Source organism: Muscardinus avellanarius (assembly GCF_963383645.1).
Source record: "Muscardinus avellanarius genome assembly, chromosome: 17".
Taxonomy (NCBI): Eukaryota; Metazoa; Chordata; class Mammalia; order Rodentia; family Gliridae; genus Muscardinus; species Muscardinus avellanarius.
The window spans coordinates 29,731,907-29,758,645 of NC_137803.1; the positions used below are offsets into that span (position 1 = coordinate 29,731,907).

The 26,739-nt window shown below is 49.9% G+C and overlaps 1 protein-coding gene across 1 annotated transcript; it reads right to left on the reverse strand.

The window, feature by feature from the left end:
- Window positions 1-455: 455 nt before the first annotated feature.
- On the reverse strand, window positions 456-15,669 carry SIGLEC15 (sialic acid binding Ig like lectin 15; the record flags this gene model as incomplete). Its single annotated transcript, XM_080714694.1, has 8 exons — window positions 456-576; window positions 705-885; window positions 3,211-3,512; window positions 4,260-4,383; window positions 4,491-4,862; window positions 6,044-6,427; window positions 6,778-6,837; window positions 15,618-15,669. The coding sequence occupies 8 exons, from the start codon at window positions 15,667-15,669 to the stop codon at window positions 456-458; spliced, it is 1,596 nt and encodes a 531-aa protein (XP_080570820.1).
- Window positions 15,670-26,739: the final 11,070 nt, after the last annotated feature.

Genomic DNA, 26,739 nt, shown 5'->3' on the forward strand with positions numbered 1-26,739 from the left:
CTCATGTCTGAGACAGCCTGACATTCTCCAAATCTCCTTCACATTTATTATTTCCTGAGATCTCGATAGACCTACCATGGGAGGAGGGAGAATATTATTGTCCATGTTCAACGGTAGATAAATTGAGACCCAGAGAGGTGAAGAAAGTGTCCCAGGGCACACAGCAGGTTGGTGACAGAGCAGGTGTAGTCTGGGCCTCCAGACCCTCTGACATTTCCTGTCTGCTTTACTATAGTGTTGTAGGTAAGGAAGGATGAGGGGAGCTGTTCTGGAAGTCCCACGCTGACGTCCTGTGTATACCACAGACACACTCTCAGAATGCCGCAGGGGCTCCAAGACACGTGCAAGTAGGAGGCCAGATGAGCCTCTGTGCTACCTTGGGGGTCACCTGGCTGGGGGATGCCGAGGCGCCTGGGGACCAGGGAGGCTGCACCAACCAGGCCTCACACTGTCCTTCACTTCTCAGGGTGCACAGATGGACGCTGGCAGCGAGGGGCTCCTTGAGGGGAACGTGTCGCAGCTAGTCGGGGGCTCATGTGGTTCAAGTTTTCATAATTGGATTCCCGAACCTGGGGCCTGCGGATAGAAGAAAGTTGATTGGCCACCCAGTATGCGGGGATCTCTGGCTTCCCAAATTGTACCCCAGAAACCACCCAGGAAGAGGACATGAGGTGGGAGCAATGGAATCAACAACAGGAACCAACCAACTAACAGCAATGGACCTGGAGACTGGCTGTTGGGGGGCAGGGCAGGGACGGGAGCACGCTACCGCAGGTGGCGGCACCCAGGTCATGACAGTCTCTGTTTCCTCCAAGATCTCATCCAAGGCTTCAAAAGCCGGCTCCAGGTCCTTGATCTCACAACCGCGCCTCCAGGCCTGATCTCCTGAGTTTCAACTGCTTTTTAGACTTCTGCCCGGGTTATCTTCTTCTTTTTTTTTTTGGTGGTACTGGGGTTCCTGGAAGCCCTTCTATCTCCGGGATACACTCCCAGACCTATTTTTACATTTTTATTTGGAAACAGGGTCTCCTAAGCCAGCACGCGCGGCTGGCTTCAAACCTGCGAGATCCTCCTGTCTCTGCCTCCTAAGCAGGGGGATTACAAGCGTGCGCCACCACACCCGGCCTGCCCGGGATATCTTAACAGGCATCTCCAACCTCCAAGCCCACAGTTCTAGGAGTAAGCGTCACATTCCCTCCCTCCCGTCTCCCCTCTTCCTCTTGGTTAAGAACCCTGGGGCTTAAGCTCCAACTCTGGGCGTCCTGGTCCTCTCTTACTGCCTCAGTCCTTCGGCAAGACCCACCTCCCATCTCTCAACCCTCACTACTGACACTTCTGTCCAAGCATCCACTCAGCTCTCCTTCTCGGTCTCCTGTTCTTGTTCAAACGGGAGCACGCATCTGCTTCAAACCATGCCGCCCGTCACACTCAGGACAGCCCCCAGCCTGACCTGCCTGCACCACGCCCCACGCTGTGGCCACATCGCCCTTCCTTCAGGTCCCACCTGTACCCTTTCTTTTTTATTTTCTTTGTGCATGTGTGTTGGGAGCAGTGGTACTGGGGATTAAACCCCAGAGGCATTCTACCTCTGAGCTTCACCCCTAGCCCCTTTTAAATTATTTATTTATTTTTAAAATTTTAATTAATTAATTAATTAATTAATTTTGTGGTACTGGGGTTCCTGGAAGCCCTTCTCCCTCCAGGCTACACTCCCAGACCTATTTTATATATATATTTTTATTTGGAAACGGTCTCTTAAGCCAGCGAGGCTGGCTCCGAACCAGCGCGATCCTCCTGTCTCCGCCTCCCGAGCGCGGGGATTACAAGTGTGAGCCACCACGCCTGGCTATTTTTATTTTTTGAGGGTCTGAGGATGGAACCCAGGGGAATTAATTCAACCTCCGAGCTACACCCTCTTCCCTACTTTTTATTCTTTTTATTTTGAAACAGGGTCTCACTAAGTTGCGGAAGGGCTCACTAAGTAGCCGAGGCTGTCTGCGAACCGCGATCCTCCGGTCTCAGCCTCCTGAATGCTGGGATTACAAGAGTGTGCCACCTCGTCCACGCTATTTTGTTTTGTTTTGTTTTGTTTTGTTTTGAAACAGGGTCTCCCTAGACTGCTGAAAGTCTAGCCACATTGCTGCTCTTGAACCTGTGCTCCTCCTGTCTCTGCCTCCCAAGTCTGGGATTACAGGTATGCGCCACCACATCCAGCCTCCTGTGCCCTTCTACTTGCCTTCCCTTTCTTGGCTCGTCCCCAGCCCTGCCCACTCCAGCTCCAGGATCCATTCTGCAGTCTCAGGCCCCGGAAGGGCCATGCTCTCAGAGAGGACATCCTGATCCCAGCAGCCATGGCCCAGGGGCTCTGCTTCATCTCTGTGTCCATTTCTTATGTTTATAATCTTAGAAAACAACCTGTTTGTGTTTACTAAGATGTTCTACATTGGAATGTGAGTTCAGGGATTTTCCTGTCTCTTTAAGATCCAAATTAGTGCCTGCTACAGAGTTGATACTCAAATAATTGTTAAATGATTAAACAACATTTGGCTTCCTGATTCAGGGGCCATGGTTCGGGTAGTACATTAGCAAAGAAGAGGGACATGTGACAGGTTACCAAGACTGCAAGAGGCAGCTGGAGAGTCCCCCACTGTACAACACCCGGTCATCAGGCACAGAGCACCCAGGGCCTAGAACTGGGTTCTTCCTCCTTCACTGGGGCCTTCACTTGGGTAGACTGTGTAGGGAAGGGAGCATGGAGCCCCAGGTCAATGACTTCCTGGCTGGGGTCTCTGCACCCCTCATCTAAGCCAGGCCCTTAGAACCTCTAGTGAGATTATTTTGGGGAAACCTTCAGCACTGTGCCTAAGAGAATGAGTGACCCCATGCTGGCTTCTGTGTGGGTCTGCCTGTTCTAGAATGCTGGGAGACTACCAGATGAAACAGCCTGGTGGTGTTACCCTTCAGAGCTCCCAGCTCTGGGCTGGGAGTGTGTGTGGTATGAGTTGGGAAGCAGGCCAGTGTCCTGTCCAAAGAGGTGCAGGCTGGACTGAGGGATGGCTGGTTTGTCAGGCTGCAGAGACTGCCCAGGCCCTGGTCAAGGACCTGGATCTACCTGTCCTTTGCCCGCTCTTTCTCCTTGTGCCACCAGCTCTGAGAAGCCAGCACCCCTGACCAGGCGGAGTGGAGTGGGGGGGGCAGTGGCACACTTACCGTGGAGGGGTGTCCTGGATGACGGGGTGCTCTGCGTTAAGGACAGACAGAGAGGAGGTGTGAGTCCAGTAGCCTCAGCCTGCATGCCCACACCCACCCCGCCTTGCACCGCAGGACACATCTTAGGCAGCTCGGTATTCCCAGTACCAAGGGTGCCCAGGAAACACGCGCCAGACAGCAGACAGGCAGGGTGTGCGGAAGCCAAGCTGAGGCCTTCACTTGAAGGGTGACCAGGAGTTAAGGAGCAGGGCAGAGTGAGGGGTGGTCCAACAGGAAGGACCAAGCAAAGATGCTTGGGGAATCTGAAGGACCAGCAGGAATGCAGGGTGGCCAGAACCAGGACAGCAGCCTGGGAAATGGGTGTTCTTTTTTTAAGGTATTTATTTATTTATTTTGATACTGGGGGTGGAACCCAGGGGCCTTCTACCTCCGGGATATACTCCCAGACCTATTTTATATTCTATTTGGAAACAGGGTCTCACTAAATTGCTGAGAGCCTCACTAAGTAGCTGAGGCTGGCTTCGAACCTGTGCGATACTCCTCTCTCAGCCTCCCTAGCTCTGGGATTACAAGTGTGCGTTACCATGCCCGGCTCGGCAGTTTTTAACTTTATCCCTGGAGCACTGAGACCTGGGAGGAGTGAGAGTCTGGGACATTCCCTCTCTTTCTGGGGCACACAGCAAATCTGTCACCCAGCTCAGTGACAGCACTGTGTGGCTGCTCCCTAGAGACACCAGCTAGCCCAAGCTGCCACATTTCTGCACATTGGTTCCGCTGCCACTCGCAACATTAGCTTCTCTCTGGGCTCCAAGGTACTTGTATTTTGGAGCTTAGCTTTCACCTCACTTCCTGTGCAGGGCTTCCCTCCTTCCCTCCAGAAGAAGATACAGTCTTCTGGTTTCTCCAGTTTGTGGTACCTAGGGGACTCCTTCCCACAATGCACCACAAAGATGTGCTGACTCCCCTGCGGATGCCAAGGCCAAGGGATGTGGCTTAGGCAGCGCAGTATTCACACACCCTGGTTTACAGGGTGGTGATGAAAGGGTTACTCTAGAGGTGGACGTGGTCGGATCTCTACTTCTGTGACTCCAGGCACAGCAAAGTGCTTGATCTGAGTCTTAACTTCCTTCTTGTAAAGTGAGACGCACTGGTTTCCACTTCCTGGGCTCCATACTGGGAGAAGAAAAAAAAAAAGACGATGCACAGGTGCAAAAGGAGATTCAGGTGGGCGGGCCAGAGGGCCTTACCTGAGAGTACTCCCGCCCCTCCCTCGCACCCACCTGGACGGCGGCGGGCGGCCCCGGCAGCCAGGGCAGCGAGCAGCAGCAGCACCTTGAGGCCCAGCGCGCCCAGCAGGAGCGGGGCGGTGGAGGCCCCGGTGGCGCCGCGGAAGCGGAACAAGTAGACGCTGGCCTCGGCGCGGCCCAGGCTGTTGGCGGCCGTGCACGTGTAGCGGCCGTCGTGGGTCAGGGCGGGCAGCTCGGCTGTCACTTGGGAGCCGTGACCCTGCCCCAGGGCGGCGGCCGAGTCGTTGTCCAGGGCCGGGCCGGACCAGGCCAGGGCGGGCGGCGGCTCCCCTTCGGCCGTGCAGAGCGCGCGGAAGGCGTGCGCCGGGCCCGGCAGCACCGAGATATTGACGATCCGGGGGGCGGCTGCAAGGGGAGAGGGGGGCGACAGTCACCGAGCAGCGGCCCAGGCGGGGGGAGGAGAAGGCCGCGGCAGTGCAGCGGGGGCGGGGGGGCTTCTGGGCGCCGGGATGCCTGAGTCCCAACACTAGGGGCCTTAAGTTTCACCTCGCTGTCTCGTTTTCTCACGCGTAGAGTGGGATCGCAGTAGCACTTACCTTATGGGGTCGTTGGTATTCAGTATTTGTGGTATTCAGTATTTGAGGCCCGGCCTGTAGCAAGTGCTCACTACACGGTCATTCACTATTGTGGCCTCGCAGGGTTGGGGCCACAGCGGAGAGCCAGGGCTCTAGGGACAAGCGTCCTCTTCCGGCATCTTTGCATCTTAGGCTAGCAACGTGCCGGACGCTTGGGGGCGCTCCCTGTGCACCTCGGGAGGGGCAGGGGGAGGGGTCTTCCAGGGCACATCACTGCAGCCCTGCCATGTTTAGGATTATCGCTCATTTTCCTTGTTTCTTCCCTTCGTCTGCTAGCTACTGGAGAAGTCACCCTCTACGAGCTGCATTACAGTGCCCATTCCCAGGCCCATCCCAGCCTTCCCAGGGGACCAGGATTCTGTAAAAATTTTTTCGTTTTTCTTTTTTTCTTTCTTCTCTTCTTTCTTTCTTTCTTTCTTTCTTTCTTTTTTTGCAGTACTGAGGATGGAACACAGGGCCATTCTACCCCCGAGCCACATTCCCAGCCTTATTTTTTATTCTTTATTTTGAAACAGGGTCACACTAAGTCGTAGAGGGCCTCATTAAGTAGCTGAAGTTGTTGGCTAACAGTGATCCTTCTGTCTTAGCCTTTCAAGTACTGGGATTACAAGCGTGCGCTACCACGCCCAGCTTGCCTTTTTTTTTTTTTTTTTTTTTTGCCTAACTAGGAATTGAACCCAGAGAGAGAGGCATTGGATTCCCGACCTACACCATCAGCCCTATTTTTCTTTTATTATTTATTTTGAAACAGGGTCTCCCTAAGTTGCAGAGGCCCTCACTCAGCAGCTGAGGCTGGCCTCCAGCCTGCGATCCTCCCTGTCTCAGTCTCCCAAGTCCTGGGATGACAGGCGTGCGCCACCGGGCCCGTTGGACTCTGCCTTTTTAACAGGCCCGCGGCGGGCAGGCCGGCTCCTGCAGCGGGCTGGGGAGCTGTGCACCCTCCCGCCTCACCGCTCACGCGCAGCCGGACGCCGTGGCGGCTCTCGTAGCGGTCGTGGACGTCGCCGGAGAACTCCACGCGGCAGAAGTAGCGGCCGCCGTCGGCCAGCGCCAGGCGCTCGACGCGCAGGGACAGGTCGTTGCGGCGCGGGTTGCCGAGCAGGTGGAAGCGGCCGTGCAGGCTGAGCGCCGTCCTGCAGAGCTCGCTGCCCCGCGCCGCCGCGCAGCGGAACACCTGCGGGCCCGCGAAGGGCTCGCCCGCGCGCCAGATGGCGGTCAGCGGCCCGTCGTAGTGGCGGTGCGGGTGCGTGAAGGTGCAGGGCAGCACTGCCGCCTCGCCCGCCGCCGCGCTCACCTCCGCCGGCACCTGCATGGACCAGCGCTGCGCCGGCGCGCCTGCGGGCGGGGCGGGGAGGGGCGTCAGGCGGGCCCGGGTCCCCATCCCCGCTCCGGAGCATCTCCACCCCTGGGACCCCGAACCCCAGGACTCAGAAGCGCTCTCCCCACTCCGGGGGCCTGGCACCCCACTTCGTGCCTCGAGAAGCAGCTAATCCCGCCCTCCGCGCACACCCATGACTGCCCCCCTCCTTACCTCCTTCTTAGGGGTCCCCACCTCACCCTCAGCCCCAGGGACCCAGTACTCTTCTCTTTACCCTGAACACCTGGTCTGCTGTGGAAAAGCCCTGGTATCCCATGGTTAGTCGCAGGATCCCCGAGTCGGGGATAGTAACAATAATAGCACTTACTGTGCGCCTCTGTATTGAGCGAATTTCCCGTAGTGTCTCTTTTAGTTCTCAGAAGTGAGCCTAGAAGTAAGCATAGTGGTGCAGGGTTACTTGTTAATAAATAGGCCCGGAGAAGTTAACTCTGGGCATTGCATTTTATACAGTGCTTTCATATATACCGTGCCCTTGACCCTCAAAGTGCCCACAGGGTAGAAAGACAGGGCAAGTACTGTGTGGATGGGAAATGAAGGCCCAGAAGGCCAAGCTGGGGTAGGGGCTCGGGACTGCCTCGCTCCCCTAGAGACCTGCGTACACTAGAGAGCTGGAACCCTGGGCTCATGGGAGGACACCAACTCTCCCCCTTACAAAGGTGAAATCCTGGGAGGAGAGCGTCTTGAAGCAACTGGCAAACTGGTGAACAAGATGCTTCTAGAATCTAGGTCACCCCGAGTGGACTGTGCCCTGGTTGACATCCCAAAATGGCTGGAGTAGGGAGCCGCCTGCTGCCTCTCTGCTCTGTGCATGTGGCTCTGGACTCAGTTTCTCCCCCTCACACCCTGTGAAACATTGAAGAATGTTGAGCCCAGGTCTGGAAGCTGAGCTCTGCTTCCTGCTCACAGAGAACTGGGGAATCCCAGGGCCCTTGTTTATTTTTTTATTTTTTATTTTTTTGGTGGTACTGGGGGTGGAACCCAGAGGCTTTCTACCTCCGGGCTACACTCCCAGACCTATTTTATATTTTATTTGGAAACAGGGTCTCACTAAGTTGCTAAGAGCCACACTAAGTAGCTGAGGCTGGCTTCGAACCTGTGTGATCCTGTCTCAGCCTCCCAAGCTCTGGGATTACAAGCGTGCGCCACCACGCCCTGCTACAGGGCCCTTGTTTAGATGCTGCTTAGGTAAGGCAGGGGCTAGTGCTCTGTCTCCCCAAGGAGGAAAGGAGGTTGCTAAGCCTCCCCAGCCAGGGCCCTGCATGGAAGGGATCTTTAGGGGACATAATATTGGACGTTTTGTACAGTGCTTTCATTTATACCAGGCTGCATGACCCTCCAAGTACCCACGGGGCAGAGAGGCAGGGCAGATACTGTGTGGATGGGACAATGAAGGCCCAGAGTCATGCAGGTAGAACGTGGGTGCATCGGTGAACTCAGCTTTGCTGACTTCAAGCCCCTTGTGCTTTGCTCTTTGAGGTAATTTAGCCCCATTCACTCCGTGGGCAGAAATCATTTCAGCCCATCAGTGGCCAACCATCCTCTTATGAATACCTACAGGTTGGGACATCCCATCCTTCTTGCATAGAACCAACATAGGGCACACACGGGACCACCACTGCTAAAAATATAGAGGATGCACATACCATCCTACCCCCATCATGGCCTTTCCAAGATCCCAGCACAGCAGTCCTGGACCCTTTTCACTTTCTATTCTCTGGTGGAAAGGTCCCGGGCCCTCCCCATCCTCTCTGTCCTCTCCCTCCGCGTAGCGTCCTGACCCCGCTGGCTCCACGTGGCTCCAGGTTTTCCGCACCTGCAGAGTGGCTGAGTCCCGCACCGCTGCCCGGGGTTGTGGGAGCTGTGCCTCCAATAAAATCCCACAGTGGGCGCACGGCCAGTTTACCATCAAGAGAAACCACAAGTTATTTTTTTACATAACTTGTTTTTAGGCTAATCTCTTTTGTTCTGGATAAGTGGGATTATGTTTTTGAGCCCAAGTGGAGGACTTGACATTTATCTCCAGTGAGAGCTTGTTTGCCCAGTTGTTAATAAGTTCCAAAGGGCCTCGTTCCAAATTGGAGAAACCCTGTCTGAAGGCTGTGCTGGTTCGGTCGGTACTCCTAGCCACAGAAAGCGTCTCCCCAGTCGTGAGGCTCAGCCCTGCCCCAGTTTCGCGGCCACTTCCCACCCCGGCGTCCTGAGCCTCCTCTGATCCCTTGCATCATGGAGCCTGGCACTCATTCCCCAAGAACTGTTTGTTGTACATTTGTTGATTCAAGAGCATTTATTAGCTACTTCCTTTACTCTGTGGTGACAGAGATGAACACGCTGCCTTATCAGCTTGCTGGAGTGTGTGGCTCAGGAGAGCAGACAGGGCTGTGTGCGCATAATTACACCAGCCTGCCAGGTGCTCTGGTGATGGACCTGAACAATATCCCCTCTGTCTGAACATGGTCCCTGGCCCGTTTTCACTCACCAACTCCCTCCTCCTCCTCCTCCTCCTCCTCCTCCTCCTCCTCCTCCTCCTTCTCCTCCTCCTCACTTTTTTTCCTGAGCCCCAAGCCTGGCTCTGGTGTTCTGCCTCTGTGTCAAGGGCTGCCACCGTCACGTCCTCAGCCCAAGCTTTCTAACTGTGTCTTTCGTAGAAGCGCAGCGAGGCAGGCCCATGTCTGTCAGGTCCTGTTGGGGTTGCTATTGCCCAGCACGGTGCTGGCCACTGGTCACTGAGGCTGAGCTGGACTGCAATGAGACAGCAGAAGGGAGAGGCCGGGGCAGGTGGAGGGGAGGGTGTAACCATTGGGCAGGCAGTGATTGGAGGATGCAGGACAGAGGAGTTGTGTGTTCACAGAACCTAGGGAGAGGAAGGCTTTAAACTGAGCCTTGGGGTAGCGTCCCAGGCACAGGGAACGGCAGAGCGAAGTCCCGAGTCGTGATGAGATGAGGCGGCCAGACCACTGAAGAATGGGGGATTTCTGGGAGATAGTCCTCATTTTACTTAAAATGCCCCATGACCCCATGAGCTGGCATCATCAGCTCCCTTCTAGAGAACGGGGAACTGGGCTTGCATAGCTCAAGTGACACAGCAAGGTCGTCTGACTCAGCAGCAGCAGAGCCACTGCGCACCCTGGGAAGCTCTGCCTTCTCTGTTCATGTTCTGTCTGAACCCCAAGGCTCAGTTGCCCAAGGGCTGGGTTGGAAGCAGCTGAAGTACGATACATGGCGGCCCAGGCCCTCCCTCCCTAGGCGGGTTTTGCTCAAAAGCAGAACATAGAGGCCCTTTCATCAGAGGGTTCCGGTCTTGGCTCCCCGGAGGAGAGGTTGCTTTCTGTTTACCTGCTGAATGGGATTCAAAGAGGCGGGCATCTGCACTCCTGCTTACACAGAGACCGTTGGGTGAGCCCGCCCAGAGAACTCAAGGTGAGAGCAGCAGGAAGGTCTCAGGTAGAATGACCCAGGGAACAAAGGCGTTTGCTTTGGCAGAAACCCAAGCTCTCTAGCAACCGGTGACATTTACAATGGTCTCTGGCAGCTCCTGCCCATCTGCTAAGACAGGGCAGGGATTCCTGAACAAGAGACATAGCCCCTCACTGTAGGGCTTCGTGCATTTGGCAACCTCCAGGGTCAGCAGAAGGCCTGCATCCTTCCTGGTGTCTACAATCCCTCCCTGAAGGGGTGGTCCAGAGGTGATGCTGGGGTCAAATGTCAGCTTCAGCACAGCTGGACCCAGGAGACCAGCCCACCACTGCCCACTCTTTCATCAGACTCCTTTTGAGCACCCAGTCTACACCTGACCCTGGTCTAGGCTTGCCCGTGTGCTGGGTGATCTTTGGGCATGTTACTAATATCCCATATCCTAGATCTCAGGGTCCCTTGCTGCAAAATGGGAAATATAATGGGATGGAGGACTGAATAACACTATTTATGTGGATCACCCTGCTGTGCCTGACACAGGGGAAGTGCCCAGGGTGATGCTTAGGGGTCTAGATACTCATGCCCAACATGGAGCCATTGGCAGGTTTGGGTGGTTTCGTAGGCCAGCTGAAGCACAGAGCCCCGTCCTTGTCCTTAGCGCACCAGGAAGCTACTTGTTTGTTTATTCATTTATTCGCTTGGCAGATGTTGGCTGAGAGTTTACCGTTGAAGAGGCTGTGCCGGGTGTTGGGGACACAGCTGCCTTGGCAGTGTCCTGAGTATTTTTTTTTTTTTTTTTTTTTTTTGCGGATACTGGAGATGGAAGCCAGGGGCATGGAAACCAGGGGCATTCTACCTCTGAGCTACACCCCCAGCCCTATTTTTTATTCTTTATTTTTTGAAACAGGGTCTCATTGAATCTCATTGAATTGCCAAAGGCCTCACTAAGTAGCTGAGGCTGGCTGTGAACCCAGATCCTCCTGTCTCAGCCTCCCAAATGCTGGGATTACAAGCGTGCACCACCATGCCTGGCTCACTGCTTGTTTTTAATTGATGCACAATTCTAAAAAGTGCATTTACTTTCCCAACCCAGGGAAATAAAAACTGAGAAGCTGGAAAGTAGTTTCTGTTTGTAGGCCCATTGAAGGCAGCAGCACGTGATGGCTGACATTTGCTGAGGATTCAGTCAAAATAATGAAAAGATAGCCCGGATGGAAATGATAAGAGTACAAATGATCAGAGCAACCCATTCTGAGCCGGCCTTGAGCCTTTGTGACTCTGAAGCAGGCGGGTGGACCGGGTGTGCACAGTGATGTCCTGAGTCACCACACAAGAGCTCACTGGGATAGACGTGCTGGCGCATGCCAGTAATCCCAGTACTTGGGAGGCTGAGACAGGAGTTGCAGATTCTAGGCCAACCTTAGCAACTTAGTGAGACCCTTTTCAAAATAAAAAATAAAATAGAGCTGGGAGTATAGTTCAGAGGTAGAATGCCCCTAGGTTCAACTCCTAGCAACACACACACACACACACACACACACACACACACACACACGTGCACGCGCGCACGTTCATTGGCAGGGGATATGCCCTGTTTCAGTAGTGTACCCGCTGGGTGGAGTATTGGTGTCTGGCTGGAGCTCCGGCCCTGGCTCCAAAGCTGACTTTGGGACCTTAGGTTCATCTCTGCAACACTCTGGCCTCAGCAGACTCACCCGTGCAGTGCTGCTTCTAGATATTTACTACAGTGATTTTAAGTCAAAAAATCTGTCTGAATACCAAATTTGGATAAAAGTGAGAAGAAAAGCCAGGCATAGTGGAACATGCCTGTAAACCCAGCAACTCAGGAGGCCGAGGCAGGAGGATTACAAGTACAAGGCCCACCTGGGCAGCTTAGACTTTGTCTCAAAATAAAAAATAAAAAGGGGTAGGGTGTAGCTCAGTGGTAGAGCACCCCTGGGTTCAATCCTCAGTACTGCAACAGCAACAGCAACAACGAAGTACATAAAATATTTTAGAAATATGTCTAGTTAAAGTAAAGACGCTTAGGTACTTAAAAACAGGACACTAGCTCGCCTGAAAACAAGCCACTAGTTAGCCTGGAAATCAACTATGCAGAGAGGTGCGCCCACACATCGACAGTCCTTCACAGCCATTTACTAATCCATGGATCCCACCGTCCTCGCTCTCTTCATGCCTCCTGGTGGTGGCTGATCTAGGCAGGGCAGGACAGCAGCTGGTCTGATACTGAGCCCGGCACCAGAGGAGCCCATAGTGGGGCTGGTGGGAAAAAGGAACACATGCATAGGATGTGGGCAGGAAGAAGCCGAGCTAGGGAGGATCAGAAATAGAAAGGCTGGCTTGGGCCCTAGATGACAGGAAGTTTCCAGCAGTCCCTTGGTGTGGAGGGAGGCACGGGTCTGCATGGGAACCTCTCTGTCGGTCACCTATGAGGTCACACTTCAGTTAACTACAGAGGAAACTGCATGTCCATTCCATGGCACAGTGAGGTCAGGTGATGTGTACGTGTGTGTGTGTGTGTGTGTGTGTGTGTGTGTGTGTGTGTAGTATTGGGGATTGGACCCAGGGACCTTCTACCTTTGCGCTACATCCCCAGCCAGATTTTATTTATTTTGAAACAGGGCCTCATCAAGTTGCTGAGGCTGGTCTTGAACCTGTGACCCTCCTGTCTCAATGTTCTGAGTACTGGGATTCTAGGTGTGTGCCACCACACCCAATTTCCATGCATCTTTTGATGTTTTCATAATGTCTAGGATTGAAGAGCTTCCCCATGGTGCCAAGGACAGGACAACAGCCCCATAGCCACAGTGGGAGAGTGGCTACTCAGTGACTGGACTGTGTCAGGCTCTGGGTCTGCTCAGGTGGGCTTTATAGGACAGTCTTCTGGAAGGAGCAAGTGATGGATTTGGGGTGGGGAGGGACGGTGCCACGGGGCAGTCGCCATGGATTGCTTGCACCTCCAGGCGGGTGGCATTGTAGCACTTAGAACCCGAGTCCCTCAGAGAACTGCTGCGCTTCCACACCCCCCACCCAGGTGATGTCACCAGGTGAAGGCAGCCCAAATGACGAGCCCAACTACCTACAAGGGGCTGCCCTCCCACAAGGGGCTGCCCTCCTTGGGGTCACAGGAGCATTAACAGGTGTTTTGGGTGAGTGGCTTCAGTGGTAGCTTCTGGGACATTGCCAGGACAGGGCATTTGGGGGCAAGACGTGATGCCCATCCCACCGTCAGACCTTGCCGGTAGGTGTGAGATCCCACAGGAGCATCGGGTACCCACTCCTGTTTCCTCCTGCCCTGGGTTTACTCCCAGCCGTGCCATTCCTGGACTTGCAGTTTGTGGGGATAGGAAATTAGTGGAGAGAAGGCAAGACTGGGGTGGAGACCAGAGAGGAGGGAAGAGAGAGTAAGTAGTAATTTATCCTTCAGTATGAACCAGAAGTCTCCAGAAAGGGTGAGTCTAAGGCAGCATGAAGGCAGGGCTTGGCTGGTCTCCATGTGCCCCCAGGGCTAACCCTGTTTCCTTTAACCCTGGTGTCTCTGGTTTGGATGTGGGCATCCCCTGCTTGCCTGAGCTGGTGGAGCCTGGGGCTGCCCCTGTTCTGGGGCCAGGGCCCACCATAGGGTGCTCTTCAGAATTCTTAGTCTATCCCCACCCTGCTCCTGTGGCCTCGCTCTTCTTCCCTCCTCCTCCTCCTTGGGTAAGATGTCTCAGTCAAGGAAACCTGCCCACAGCCCAGTGCAATCCCACAGGAGCATCGGGCCCCCGCTCCTGTTTCCTCCTGCCCAGTGCAGCCCATCTCCTCTCTGACCTTTCCCTGCATCTGAAACAAGCACCTCAGGTCCTTGGGGGACTCTTGGTTTGTTTTTTTTCTGCAAAGGTTCAGGGCTGGTAAAGCCCCAAGCTTTGCCCCGGGTCCCTCCTCCACGTAGGTGGGGTGAGGAGCTGGGCATGCCCTGGGGAGACTCCTGATCACATCCGGGCCAGGATGCCGCAGCAAAGTCGCTCAAGCTCGGTGAGCACTCTAAAACAGGGGGAAAGCTCTTCTCCTTGTTGGTTGTGCTAAACAGAAAATGAGCTGTCTGCCTGTGGCCTGGGCCAAGGGAGCCCCAAGGAAGCAGCTACTATGACCGCCATGCTTGTAGTCACAGGCTGAAGCCTTCAAGCTCACCCAGGTGGCCAGGGCTTCCCGACCAGTGTCCTTCCCCCTACTCCAAGGCCAAAAGGTCTTTGGCCTTGTTTGGGGTCCCGGCACACAGCTACAGCGCCCGTGTGGTTTGCTCCTGGGTTTTGACTATGTGGCTGCTTGGCCTGTGCTTCCTCTAAATATTTTTGTCTCTAACTGATTCATGGCAGCTGACTCTCAGCAGGAGAAAAGTAACCAAACCAGAGGGAGCCCATAGCCCGCCTCTCTGAGGCAAGGGACTTGCACAGCAATTAGCTACCTCTCATTCACTGTGCAGCTGCTGAGCTCCAGGAGCCGAGCTGCGGCCTTTGTTCCAGTGTCGTTCTCCTGCCCTGCGCCGCTGCAAGGTGGCAGGGAGCCCGCCACAGGACTCAGGGAAGTCAGACAATCTGCCCCGGTGCGAATGACAGAGCCAGACCCCAAGCCGGCTCTGACACCACCCTGTGTCTTTAGTAGCTCGGCTACCTGCCAGGTCTGGGCAGGGTCACCTCCTCCAGCTCCCACCCTCTTAGTAGAACCCGACCCTAAGTCATCCAAGGAAGATGGCTGAGTTAGGTGAGCTTAGGGAAAGACGGCCACTTCCCTGCCACAGGGCATTGACGGCGTGTGAGTCCGGGCAGTGGGGGGAGGGGACAGCTTAGACCACACACACCCAGGTTCATGTCCAGCCCCAGCTGGCAGCTCACTGAGACTCTCTGTGCCTGCTTCTTCAACAGCGAAAAGGGAACAGAGTTACAAGGCTTAGAGATTAGTGTAGCATTAGAACCACGTAGAGCCAAGTGTGCTGATGCTTGGGAGGCGGAGACAGGAGGATCGCAGGTTCACAACCAGCCTCAGCTACTTAGTGAGGCCCTCTGCAACTCAGTGAGATCCTGTTTTGTTTTATTTTATTTTATTTTATTTTATTTTATTTTATTTTATTTTATTTTATTTTATTTTATTTTATTTTTGGTGGTACTGGGGTTCCTGGAAACCCTTCTACCTCTGGGCTACACTCCCAGACCTATTTTTATACTTTTTTAAAATTTGGAAACAGGGTCTCTTAAGCCACTGCGGCTGGCTTCAAACCTGTGTGATCCTCCTATCTCTGCCTCCCAAGTGCGGGGATTACAAGTGTGCGCCACCACACCCAGCATGAGACCCTGTTTTAAAATAAAGAATAAAAAATAGGGTTGGGGAGGTGTGTGGCTCAGAGGTAGAATGCCCCTGGGTTCAATCTCAGTACCACAAAAACAAAACAAAAATAACCTCCTCCCCAAGAAACAAGACCATGTTTCAAAATAAAAAGGGCTGGTAGACTAGCTGGGTGTGGTGGCACAAGTCACAGTCACTGGGTGACTGCCTCAAGTCACATGGAGACCCAAGTCAAAGCTCAGATTTAGGCTTCTAGCTTCTGTTACCACGTCCCTCTAAGGTGCAGCTCTTCTCTGCAGATCCGGAGGCTCTGGACAAACCAGCTGCCTGAGTATTGGGGAAGGAAACCATAGCTAAGACTTTCTCTGTTGACCAGAAAAAACAGTGGAAACTTACCCATTGGGACGACACATGCCAAGCAGGCCAGGAGTTGGAGGGACCCTTCCATACTGCAGCATCTGGAAACCCAGCAGCCCCACGCCTGCCGGGTGACCCCCTGGGTGTGGGTGTGGAGAGGCAGGTGGGGGCGGACACTGTGCTCAGGTCTGTGAGAGCCAGAGGAACTGGGGCCAGGCAGCCAGGCGTTGGCAGTGTGATTACACTGGACCCATGCAGTTTAGTCATGTGGAAAATTAAGAGGGGAATCCCTGGGATGGTTTTCCAGGACAGAAAATAGGGAAGTGGATCAGGAAGAAGCAGGGCCCTTTCCTGTGGCCCTTGTCCTTCCTTTCTTCCTTCCCTCCTTCTTTCCTTTCTTCCTTCTCTTGCTTCCTACATTTTTAGTGTACTAGATGGGCTATATGTCCCTCTATCTTCTTTTTTTCCTGTACTAGGATTGAACCCAGGAGTATTCCACCTCTGACTTACACTCCCAGCTCTAATTTTTATTCTTTATTTTGAAACAGTTTCACTTAGTTTCAGAGGGCCTCACTAAGTAAGTGAGACTAGCCTTGAACCTGTGATCCTCCTGTCTCTGCCTCCCAAATGCTGGGATTACAAGTGTGTGCCACCATACCCAGCTTCCTTACTGCCTTCTTAAGAGACTTTTGCAAGTTGTTGAAAAGGCTTAGAAGAACCTGCCAACTTAATAACTCAGTGAAATAACTCACTATGAAAAGTCTGGTATTTGCAAGAAAAGAGTGGTCTAGCTGATGATTTAGTTTCATGACTATTGCCCCCCCACAGAGGGCCCTTAGACCTTGAATAGCACCTCTAAAACTTTGATGGTTCTATGAATCACCTGGGGATCTTCTTAAACTGAAGACTCAGATCTAGGTGGTCTGGGACAGGATGGTAATTTACTTATCTAACAAATCCAGGATGATGTCTAAGCTGTTGGTCCCCTAGACACACTTCTGAAGAAGATCTAAGAGACCTCCCCATTCGGGAGCCACTGGGTGGCATTGTAGGTGGAAGGCGAGACCCCAAAGGAGGATAAGGAGGGAGATCTGGAAGTTTATTGGTTGGTGTCAGCTTTGTGTGCTATAACCAAAGTACCCGATGAGGACAACTTAGAAGAGGAAAGATTTAATTTGATTCATGGTTTTATAGGATTCAGTCCATGATCAGAAGCATCATGGAGGAAAGGCGTGATGGAGGGAAACTGCTCAGCTCATTGCAGCCAGGAAGGAGAAGGAGAGAGAGAGGAAAGAGAGAGGAGAGAGAGAGGAGAGAGGGGGGGGAGGGAGGGGAGGGGAGGGGAGGGGAGGAGAGGAGAGGAGAGGGAGGGAAGAGGAGAGGGAGGGAGACAGAGAGAAAGGAGAGGAAAGGGAGGGAGAGGGAAGGAGACAGAGAGAAAGGAGAGGAAAGGGAGGGAGAGGGAAGGAGACAGAGAGAAAGGAGAGGAAAGGGAGGGAGAGGGAAGGAGACAGAGAGAAAGGAGAGGAAAGGAGAGGAGAGAGAGGAGAGGGAGGGAGACAGAGAGAAAGGAGAGGAGAGGGAGAGAGAGGAGAGGGAAGGAGTCAGAGAGAAAGGAGAGGAGAGGAGAGAGAGGAGAGGAGAGAGAGAAAAAGAGAGAGAAGAAGAGAAAAGGAGGGGGGAAAGAGAGGAGGGAAAGTAAGAAGAAGAAGAAGAAGAAGAAGAAGAAGAAGAAGAAGAAGAAGAAGAAGAAGAAGAAGAAGAAGAAGGAGAAGGAGAAGGAGAAGGAGAAGGAGAAGGAGAAGAAGAAGGTGTGAGAGGAGAAGAAGAAGAGGAAGAAGAAGAAGAAGAAGATAATGGTGGTGCAGGAGGAGAAGAAGAGGAAGAAAAAGAGGGGGAGGAGAAGGAGGAGGAGGAAAGAGAGAAGAGAGACAGACCATGAGAAGATAAACACTTCCAAGGCATGTCTTCAGTGAACTATGTCCTTCAGTCATTCCCCACCTGCCTATATTCACCACCCAGTAGATCCATTCAAATTATTAATCCAGCTGGGCGTTGTAGCGCACACTTGTAACCCCCACGCTTGGGAGGCGGAGACAGGAGGATTGAGCAGGTTTGAAGCCAGCCACGCTGGCTTAAGAGACCCTGTTTCCTTGACCAGGCGTGGTGGCACACGCTTTTAATCCCCATGCTTGGGAGGTGGAGACAGGAGGATCGTGCAGGTTCGAAGCCAGCCATGCGCACTGGCTTAGGAGACCCTGTTTCCAAATAAAAATAATATAAAATAGGTCTGGGAGTGTAGCCTGGAGGTAGAAGGGCTTCCAGGAACCCCAGTACCACCAAAAATAAGTAAGTAAATAAATAAAAAATAAAAAAATGATTAATCCATTAAATGAGTTAATCCACTGAAAATGTTATAGATCCCACAATCCAATGAATCCAATCAATTCACCTCTAAACATTGGTATGTTGCCTAACAAATGAGCTTTTGGGGGAACATTCTTGATCCAAACCATAATAAATGTGTTTATGGCTGGGGTTGGAGAAAGGACTGATGGTGAGACTCTATGGAGACTGGAGTTGGACTTGGATGTGGGCTGTTGATGGTCGATTTCTTTTCTGGTAATGAACTGGACACATGTGCTATCTCATTCCATGCAGCGGTTACATCAGCTACATGGCTCCTCCTTTGGGCCCTTGGACAGCAATGGAGATTGCTATCTTGAGGGCTAAGATAAAACATGAGGTTTGGTTTTTAAAGCCTGTGAAATTCACAGAAAACAAAAGCTCTAACTACTTAAAACTACCGGCCTTATCACGGTGATGGGAGGACAGCGGTTTGCTCCTAAATGACGACTACGAGTAGTCATTATATAATTTGGTTTCTCCAAGAGTAAGTGAAGCTCCTGCTCCCCTGAGTTTCTTTTAATAGATGGCGCTTTCTTCTGCACTGGTGTGGCTTGGCCAAGTCGCTCCTCTCTGGATTTCATTTCCATCTTCTATCTTCTATACAGTCTTATTCCAAATTAGATTTCCAAGGAGAGGTGAATGTAAACCTGGGACATGTGGGTGGGGTGAGTGTTGGAGGGTTGGTGGCAGATCACCTCACCATGACAGTGGGCACACTCTCTGTCCTTGGGATTTACAGCTACATTATACACCAACCTCTCTCTCTCTCTCTCTCTCTCTCTCTCTCTCTCTCTCTCTCTCTCTCTCTCTCTCTCTCACACACACACACACACACACACACACTTCTGTTCCCCACTACTACCAGAATAAAGTAGTCCAGGCTGTCTATGGCTCAGTTTGGAGAACAATATTCGAAAGACAAGAGTCAGTAGAAAGAAACCCGTTTTGATTAAGGGCTGGCCCAGAAGATGGAGGGGATATTGACCACAAAGCTCCAACCCAGAGGGCTCAGGGCTACAAGGGCTTCTATAGGGAGGAGAAGGAGGAGCAGGCCATGAAGTCTGTGTACCAAGTAGGGTCTTTATCACCTGAGCCTGTATCTCCCTTTTTCTTTTCCGGAACATCACAATGAACCATGACTTCCTGGGGGTACATCTGGGACTTGTTTCTGTCATTATTTTTAAACAGATATATTATTTTTCTGCAAGTTAAACCTGACAGCAACTTACATGTTTGTGTTAGTTCATATACAGAACTAAAGACTAAGGAAAGGTGTTAGAAAAGTCACAGATATTCTGGGTTTTGTAAATCCAAAGAAGGATTGTTTAGCAGTTAACATCTTAACTATTTAGGTGGAACTTTTCTCTGGGATGTAGACTGCTGGGCAAAAGGGAGGGGATGGCATAAAAGGATTATAGAGGGGTGACAGCCTCGAGGAAGGGCTAAGAGAGTGACTTTGCCAAGGACAACTCCCTAAAGGAGCGGCTCTGTGACTCCAGGGCTTCTCTTATCACAGTTGGGTCAGGCTGCTGTTTATAACAAGCCTTCATGAGAAAGGATAAATTGAGTAAAAGTTTTACCTGGCAGGTTAAGCAGGTGATTCAGGATCTGATGTTTTCCAAGCTTGAACTGAGTCTCCAGCACCCAGCTACATAGGTGTATGGAGATACGTTGGTGTGTATATACACACCCATAGTAGAGACAGATATAAGCTGCTCAATTAAATACTGCCTATTGCTTATGTTTATATTGGTGGACAATAAACTGAGGCTGCCTTCTCCTAGTCTCTCTGCCATAGAAAAAGGGCTGATTCCATTCCATGGAGGGTCTGGAACAGTTCCCAGTGGCGGGGAGAGGGGGACCCAACCAGGATTGGCAGGGATCCTTCACTAACATGACCGAAAAGAATTTCAACACGCGTCAATCAAAGGCATAGAGATTTATTTAGGAAAGTAAGAAATACACATTTAGGGAAAATGTGGGCCAGCTTAGAAGTGAAACACTCGGGAGTGCAGAGCTTTCCTTATATAGGAAACGCTCGTGAGGGGAGGAGGAGGCACGTGAGGATGACATCGGCCTGGTAATCAGGAGGTGCTGTAGGGAGTCTGGGTCGTATTCCAGGTCCTGACAGGCCCTCGGGGTCATATCAAGAAGTATCCACTGTGTTTAAACTCCGTGTGATCTTTGTTCTCCAATCCGCACACACCTCCTGAGGATAGTCAACGGGATGCAGGGCAATGAGGAAAGACTTGCAACTCCCTCGGTAACGGGGGCTAACAGGCCTGGCTGAGGAATGAGGGGGATTTTGCCCCAGGGTCCCATATTAAAGTTACACCCTACATGTTCTTCCTTTATGTCTCCTCTCTACTTACTTCTTTGATTTCTTCTATCCTACCCCATCCCTGTGTCAGTGGATTGAGGTCCACGCCAATCTCTGCTTAAAGGAGTGGAAAGCTGGTAAGAAGGAATCAGGTTTATTCAAGGCCCAGCTCTGAGGAATACAGAGGGGCTGAGCTCGCAGCTCCATCATGGGGCGCTCAGAGGGCATTGGCAGGGAGAGAAAGGAAGAGCAGGGCAGGAAGGCTATGTGCAGAGCAGGGTCATCATCACTCTTTTTTATTCTTCTCTAGAACATCGCAATGGGCCATGAGCTCTTGGTGTCTGTCTGGAGGATAGCTCTTGCAGTACTGAGGATTGAACCCAGGGTCCTACCTCTGAGCTACATTCCAGCCCTATTTGTGTGGTGTGTGTGTGTGTGTGTGTGTGTGTGTGTGTGTGTGTGTGTGGTGTGTGTGTGTGTGTTACTGAGGATGGAACCCGGGGGCTTTCTACCTCCGGAATACACTTCCAGACCTATTTTATATTTTCATTTGAAAATGGGGTCCCACTAAGTGCTGAGACCCTCACTAAGTAGCTAAGGCTGACTTTGAACTCGTGCAAGTCTCCTGTGTCAACCTCCCAAGTAAAAATGTGTGCCACTACACCCGGCCCTATTTTTTTTTTTCCCCATTTTGAAACAGGGACTTGCTTGGTTGCTGAGTCTCACTACTTGCTGAGGCCATCCTCGAACCTGCAACCCTCCTGTGTCATCTTCCTAAGTCCCGAGATTACAAACGTGCGCCACCACGCCTGGCTTATTTATTTATTTATTTATTTTTTCTACTAAATTTTTTTTTTATTGGTGCACTGTATTCATACATCATAGTGGGATACAATCTTTTGTAGACATACATGCACACATTGCCCAGTCCGCCCCCACCCGATCCCCACCCCATTCTCTCCCCATCCCTCCCTCCCATGCTTGGCTTAGTGGTTGACATCTAGTATTATAGCAATTTATCCAAAATTAAAAATGATAATCTCACATAACAGTTTCATTTGTCTGATACTAAGCTTTTGATGACTTAAAGATAACATTTCAATATTTCTTTTTACTTTCTTTCTTACCAGAGAATATTTTTTTCTATTTTTTTTAGGTGAAACTATCATATATTTATATATTTATTTTTCAGAAAAAAAATCTATCCTAATATGGAATATGGACTCTAGATACCCAAAACGGTCTTGAAAAAGAACAAAGCTAGAAGATATATATTTTCTGATTTCAAACCATATAATGCTACAATAATTGAAACAGTGTAGTACTATTCTAAAGGCAGATATATAAACCATTGGAGTTAAATAAAAGCCTAGACCTAAATTCTTCCCTATATTGTCAAGTTATTTTTGACAAGGTTTCCACGAACATTTGGTGGTGGAAATAATAATCTTTTAACTAAATATTGTTGAAACATAATAATTACATGGAAAAGAATAAAGTTGAACCCATATACAAATATTAACTCAAAATAGATAAAAGACCTAAATATAAATCTTAAGACTATAAACTTTTAGGAGAAAATCTGGGTCATAAAACCTCACAACATTGAAATTGGCAGTGATTTCTTGGATATGATTTCAATGGCACAGGCAACAGAAGAGTATACAAACTCCCTAAAAAATAAAAAAAATATTGTATATCCAAAGACAATGTAAACAGAGTTAACAGTTACTGATAGAATGGGATAAAATATTTCCAAATGCTATATCTGAGGGTATATTAATATTCCAACTAGAAATCCTAAAAATTAACAACAATAAAGGCAAACAATACCATTTAGAGATAGGTAAAAGACTAACATAAGTAATGAATCTCCACAGATAACCAATCTTAGTTGACTGTTGGATGGAAACTCTTGTTTCTCTGGTTCTGGTGTGTGTTACCTATTTCTTCTTTGTAGTTAATCTCTTTGAGTATTTTCTCTAGTGCTGGTTTTGAAGACATAAATTCCTTCAGTTTCTGTTTGTCATGGAAGCTTCTTATTTCTCCATCTAATTTGATAGAAAGTTTTGCTGGATAGGAAATTTTTGGCTGGAAGTTGTTTTCTTTCAGAGTTTGGAATATGTTACTCCAAGCCCTTCTGGCTCTCATGACTTGGTTTGGGAAGTCTGGAGTGATTCTAATTGGTTTGCCTCTGAATGTCACTTGGCCCTTTGTTTTTGTTGCCTTTAAGATTCTCTGCTTGGCTTCCACATTGGTCATTTTGACAATTATGTGGCGTGGGGATCCTCTTCTCCGATCCTGTCTAAAGGGAGTTCTATAAGTTTCCTGGACCTATGTATTGACCTCTTGCTGTATGTTTGGAAAATTTTCTGCTATTACTTCCTTGAAGAGATAGTTGATCCCTTTGGTTTCACCTTCTTTTCCCTCCTCTATTCCAATTATTCTTAGGTTAGCTCTCTTAAAATGGGCCCATATTTCTTCAATATCAGATTCCTGCTGTCAGATATTTTTTTCTAGATTAGAAACTATGCGCTCATTTTTGGAATGATCATCTTCTAAGAGTGAGATTCTGTTCTCCATGTGGTCTAATCGGTTGTTTGTGCTTTGAATTGAGGCCTTTACTTCATTAATTGCATCCTTTATCTCTTTTTGGCTCTCTCTGAGTTCTTTTTGAAGCACCTCTATTATTTCTACAGTTATTTTCCTGATTTGATCTTCTAGAAATCTCTGATTTTCTGTTTTATCAGGTTCTGATGTTGTGGGCATTCATTACTCCAGAATTATTCCTCTTTCCCATGATTTCGGAAGTTTGTGCCTTCTCTGGGTTCTTCCCTTGGGTCACTATGACTTCACTTAAGGTGTTCTGGATCTCGAGTCAGTAGTATCTCAGACCCCAATACTCCTTTACTGGGTTGTATCATAGAGTCTCCGACCCAGAGAGTCGATAGAGGCTGCTTTAGACTGTGGGGGGTGCCAGGTTGCAAGTTCTCCTATGGTGTGATATCTCTGCCACCGCCCCTCCCCCACTGGGTCAAGTCCCAGGGAGTACAGTACTGGGATTTCTCCTCTGTGGCCCGCAATTTGACTCACTGTTCTTGAGTATGCAGATGTAGCTGTACTGGATTCAGTGAATTCTCTGCTGTTGCCGCCGGTGGCAATATGGCCTGGCTTATTTATTTTGAAATAGAGTCTTTCTAAGTTGCCAGAGCCTCACTAAGCTGTTGAGGTTGGCCTTGAACCTGAGATCCTCCGGTCTCAGCCTCCCAAGTACCGGCATTATAAGTGTGTGCCACCACACCCAACTTCTTGTAGTTCTTTTTAGACAAACACGTTGCTCTTCTGCAAGTTTGAGCGTCACCAGGGAAGAACTTAAACTCTTTAGCTTCATTTGCTCATTTCCAGCTTACCTAGAAATTACTGCTTTGGGAGTCACACAGCTGGGCAATATATTGCTTCCCACTCGCTTCCCTGCAGGCAACACTTCTGATCTATGGGTTATGATGATAATGTAGCTTAGGTTATTTCTTCAGGGACCTCAAATTTCATTTTTGCTGAAAATTCTTACTCTGCGCTTGGTCCTCCAAAGGTCCCCTGGGTGACCGGAACGGGCTGAGTCGGTTTGGCATCTCTGCCTTTCTTCCTACTGTATCCATCTCCTTCTTTGCCTTAGCTTTTGGATCAGATTCTACTCAACTCTCCCCATGGACCTGTTGAACATGTGAGAAATGTTTTGCCCAGAACTCTAATATGATTGATGTAGATTTGCCTAGTCTCTCTCTCCTCCTAGTCTCTGTCTCCGCCTCCCAAGCGTGGGGATTACAAGCGTGCGCCACCACGCCAGGCTATTCTAGTTATTTTAAGAAGCAACATAATTGCTCTGTGAAATAATGTCACATAATTTTAGACATCTATGTCTTTTCTTTGTGCCCAAATGCATTCTAAATCCTACCCCTCCCAGCTGTTTTCTTTCTAGCCTTGAACTCCTCAGCTCTAGAACTTTCCTTTCTTTCTTTCTTTCTCTTTTTTTAATTCTTTTTTTTGAAACGGGGTCTCACTGAGTGGCGAAGGGCCTCGCTAAGTAGCTGAGGCTGGCCGTGGACTGCGATCCTTCTGTCTCAGCCTCCCAAATGCTGGGATTACGAGCGTGCGCCACCATCACCTGGCTGAACTTTCTTTTCTTGATGCTTCAAAACTGCTCTTAGGGAGAAGCTTTACATAAAGAAATGAAGTAGAGAGTTTATATATACTCTGAAAGCAAAAGGACAAGTGACGTATAAAACGAAGTGGCATTTCAAACAATCAGAGAAAGTGGATTATTTAATAATTGGTTCCAGGAAAACTAGTTAGCCACTGAGATAAAAAATACAGCTAGAGGGCTGGCGATAGAGCTCAGTGGTATGCTGCTTGTCCACCATTACAAGGCTCTGCGTTTGATCCCCAGCACTGAAACCAAGAAAGAAACAACAAACAAAAAAACCAAAAACCTATTAATCCTCTTCAATTATTAATCTATATTCCAAAAAGGTACAATTACTTAGTTAAGAATTAAAATCTTAGCTGGGTGTGGTGGCTCATGCTTGTAATCTAAGCATTCAGGAGGCTGAGACCGGAGGATCGGAGGATCGTGGTTTCTGGACAGCTTTAGCTACTTGGTGAGGCCCTCTTTAACTTAGTGAGACCCTGCTTCAAAATAGAGAATGAAAACTAGGGCAGGGGGTGTAGCTTGGAGGTCGAATGCCCCTGGGTTCCATCCCCAGTACTGTTAAAAAAAAAAAAAAAGTTTACTTTATCTGTTTGTGAGGCACAGGTCTATAGTCCTAGCCCTTGAGAGGCAGAGACAGGAGAATTACAGGTTCAAGACCAGCCTCAGCAACTTAATGAGATGCCATTTCAAAATAAAAAATATGCCGGGCATGGTGGTGCACGCTTGTAGTCCCAGCGCTTGGGAGGCTGAGACAGGAGGATTGCACAGCTTCGAAGCCAGCCTCGGCTACTTAGTGAGGCTCTCGGCAACTTAGTGAGACCCTGTTTCCAAATAAAATATAAAATAGGTCTGGGAGTATAGCCTGGAGGTAGAAAGCCTCTGGGTTCCATCCGCAGTACCACAAAAATAAATAAATAAATAAAATAAATAAATAGGATAGATCTAGATGCACTGATTGTGGAAGATCCTCAAGATATATTATTGAATTAAAAAAAACTGAGATACAGATTAGTACATGTAGGAGTTTGGCGATGTGGCGCATGCTCGTAATCCCAGTGCTTGGGAGGCTGAGACAGGAGGATCACACAGGTTCGAAGCCAGCCTCAGCTACTTAGTGAGGCTCTCAGCAACTTAGTGAGACCCTGTTTCCAAATGAAGTATAAAATAGGTCTGAGAGTATAACCTGGAGGTAGAAAAGTCCCTGGGTTCCACCATCAGTACCAAAAAAAGAAAAAAAAGTACATGTAGTGCCAGGAGTGGTGGTGCATGCTTGTAATCTCAACATTTGGGAGGCTGAGACAGGAGGATCACGGTTCGAGAACAGCTTCAGCTACTATTTATTGGAGCCCTTTTGCAACTCAGTGAGACCCTGTTTCAAAATAAAGAATAAAAAATAGGGCAGGGGGTGTAGCTCAGAGGTAGAATGCCCCTGGGTTTCATCCCTAGTACTGCCAAAAAAAAAAAAAAAGAATAGTATATGTAGTGAAATTTTTAACTATGTTAAAAGAAAATAAGGTGATAAGTCATGTGACCATATATAATTTCTGGAAAGTTACAAAAGAAGCTTGTGTCAGGTGTTTAGCCTCTGGGGAGTTGTAAAGGTTCAAATACATATCTGCTAATATACACCTCTCTTCAAGATGTAGAGCCTATTCCCCCATAAGTCAGGCGATCTCTCTCTCTCTCTCCCTCTCTCTCTTTCTCGTGCAGGGGATTGAACACAGGGGCATTCTACCTCTGAGCTATAGTTCAGGCCCAATTTTATTTTTTTGTTTTGAATCTTACTAGGTTGCTAAGCATCTTGCTACATTGCTGAGGCTGGTCTCAAACCTGCACTCCTGTCTCAGCCTCCCAAATACTGGCTGACTCGCCTCTAATGAACAGAATGTACAGGAGTAGCTGTGTGGCTTCTATAACCGTATGATAAAGTCACCGTGGCTTTCTGCTCTCTTTGAATCAGTCACTGTGGAGCAGGAGGAGGAGGAGGTGACGGCCCCATGTCACGAGGACTTCGAAGAGGCTCATGTGCTAAGGAACGCAGCCCTCTTGCCCACAGTCAGCGAGGACTGAGACACCTGCCGATATGCACTTGAGTGAAATAACTTCCAAGCATACCTCCTAGTCCCAGGCACGCCTTCAGATGACTGTAGATGGTGTTTTAGCCAGCTTTCTGTACTCGTAACAAAGTACCTGACACAGGCTACTTATGAAATAAAGATAAACTT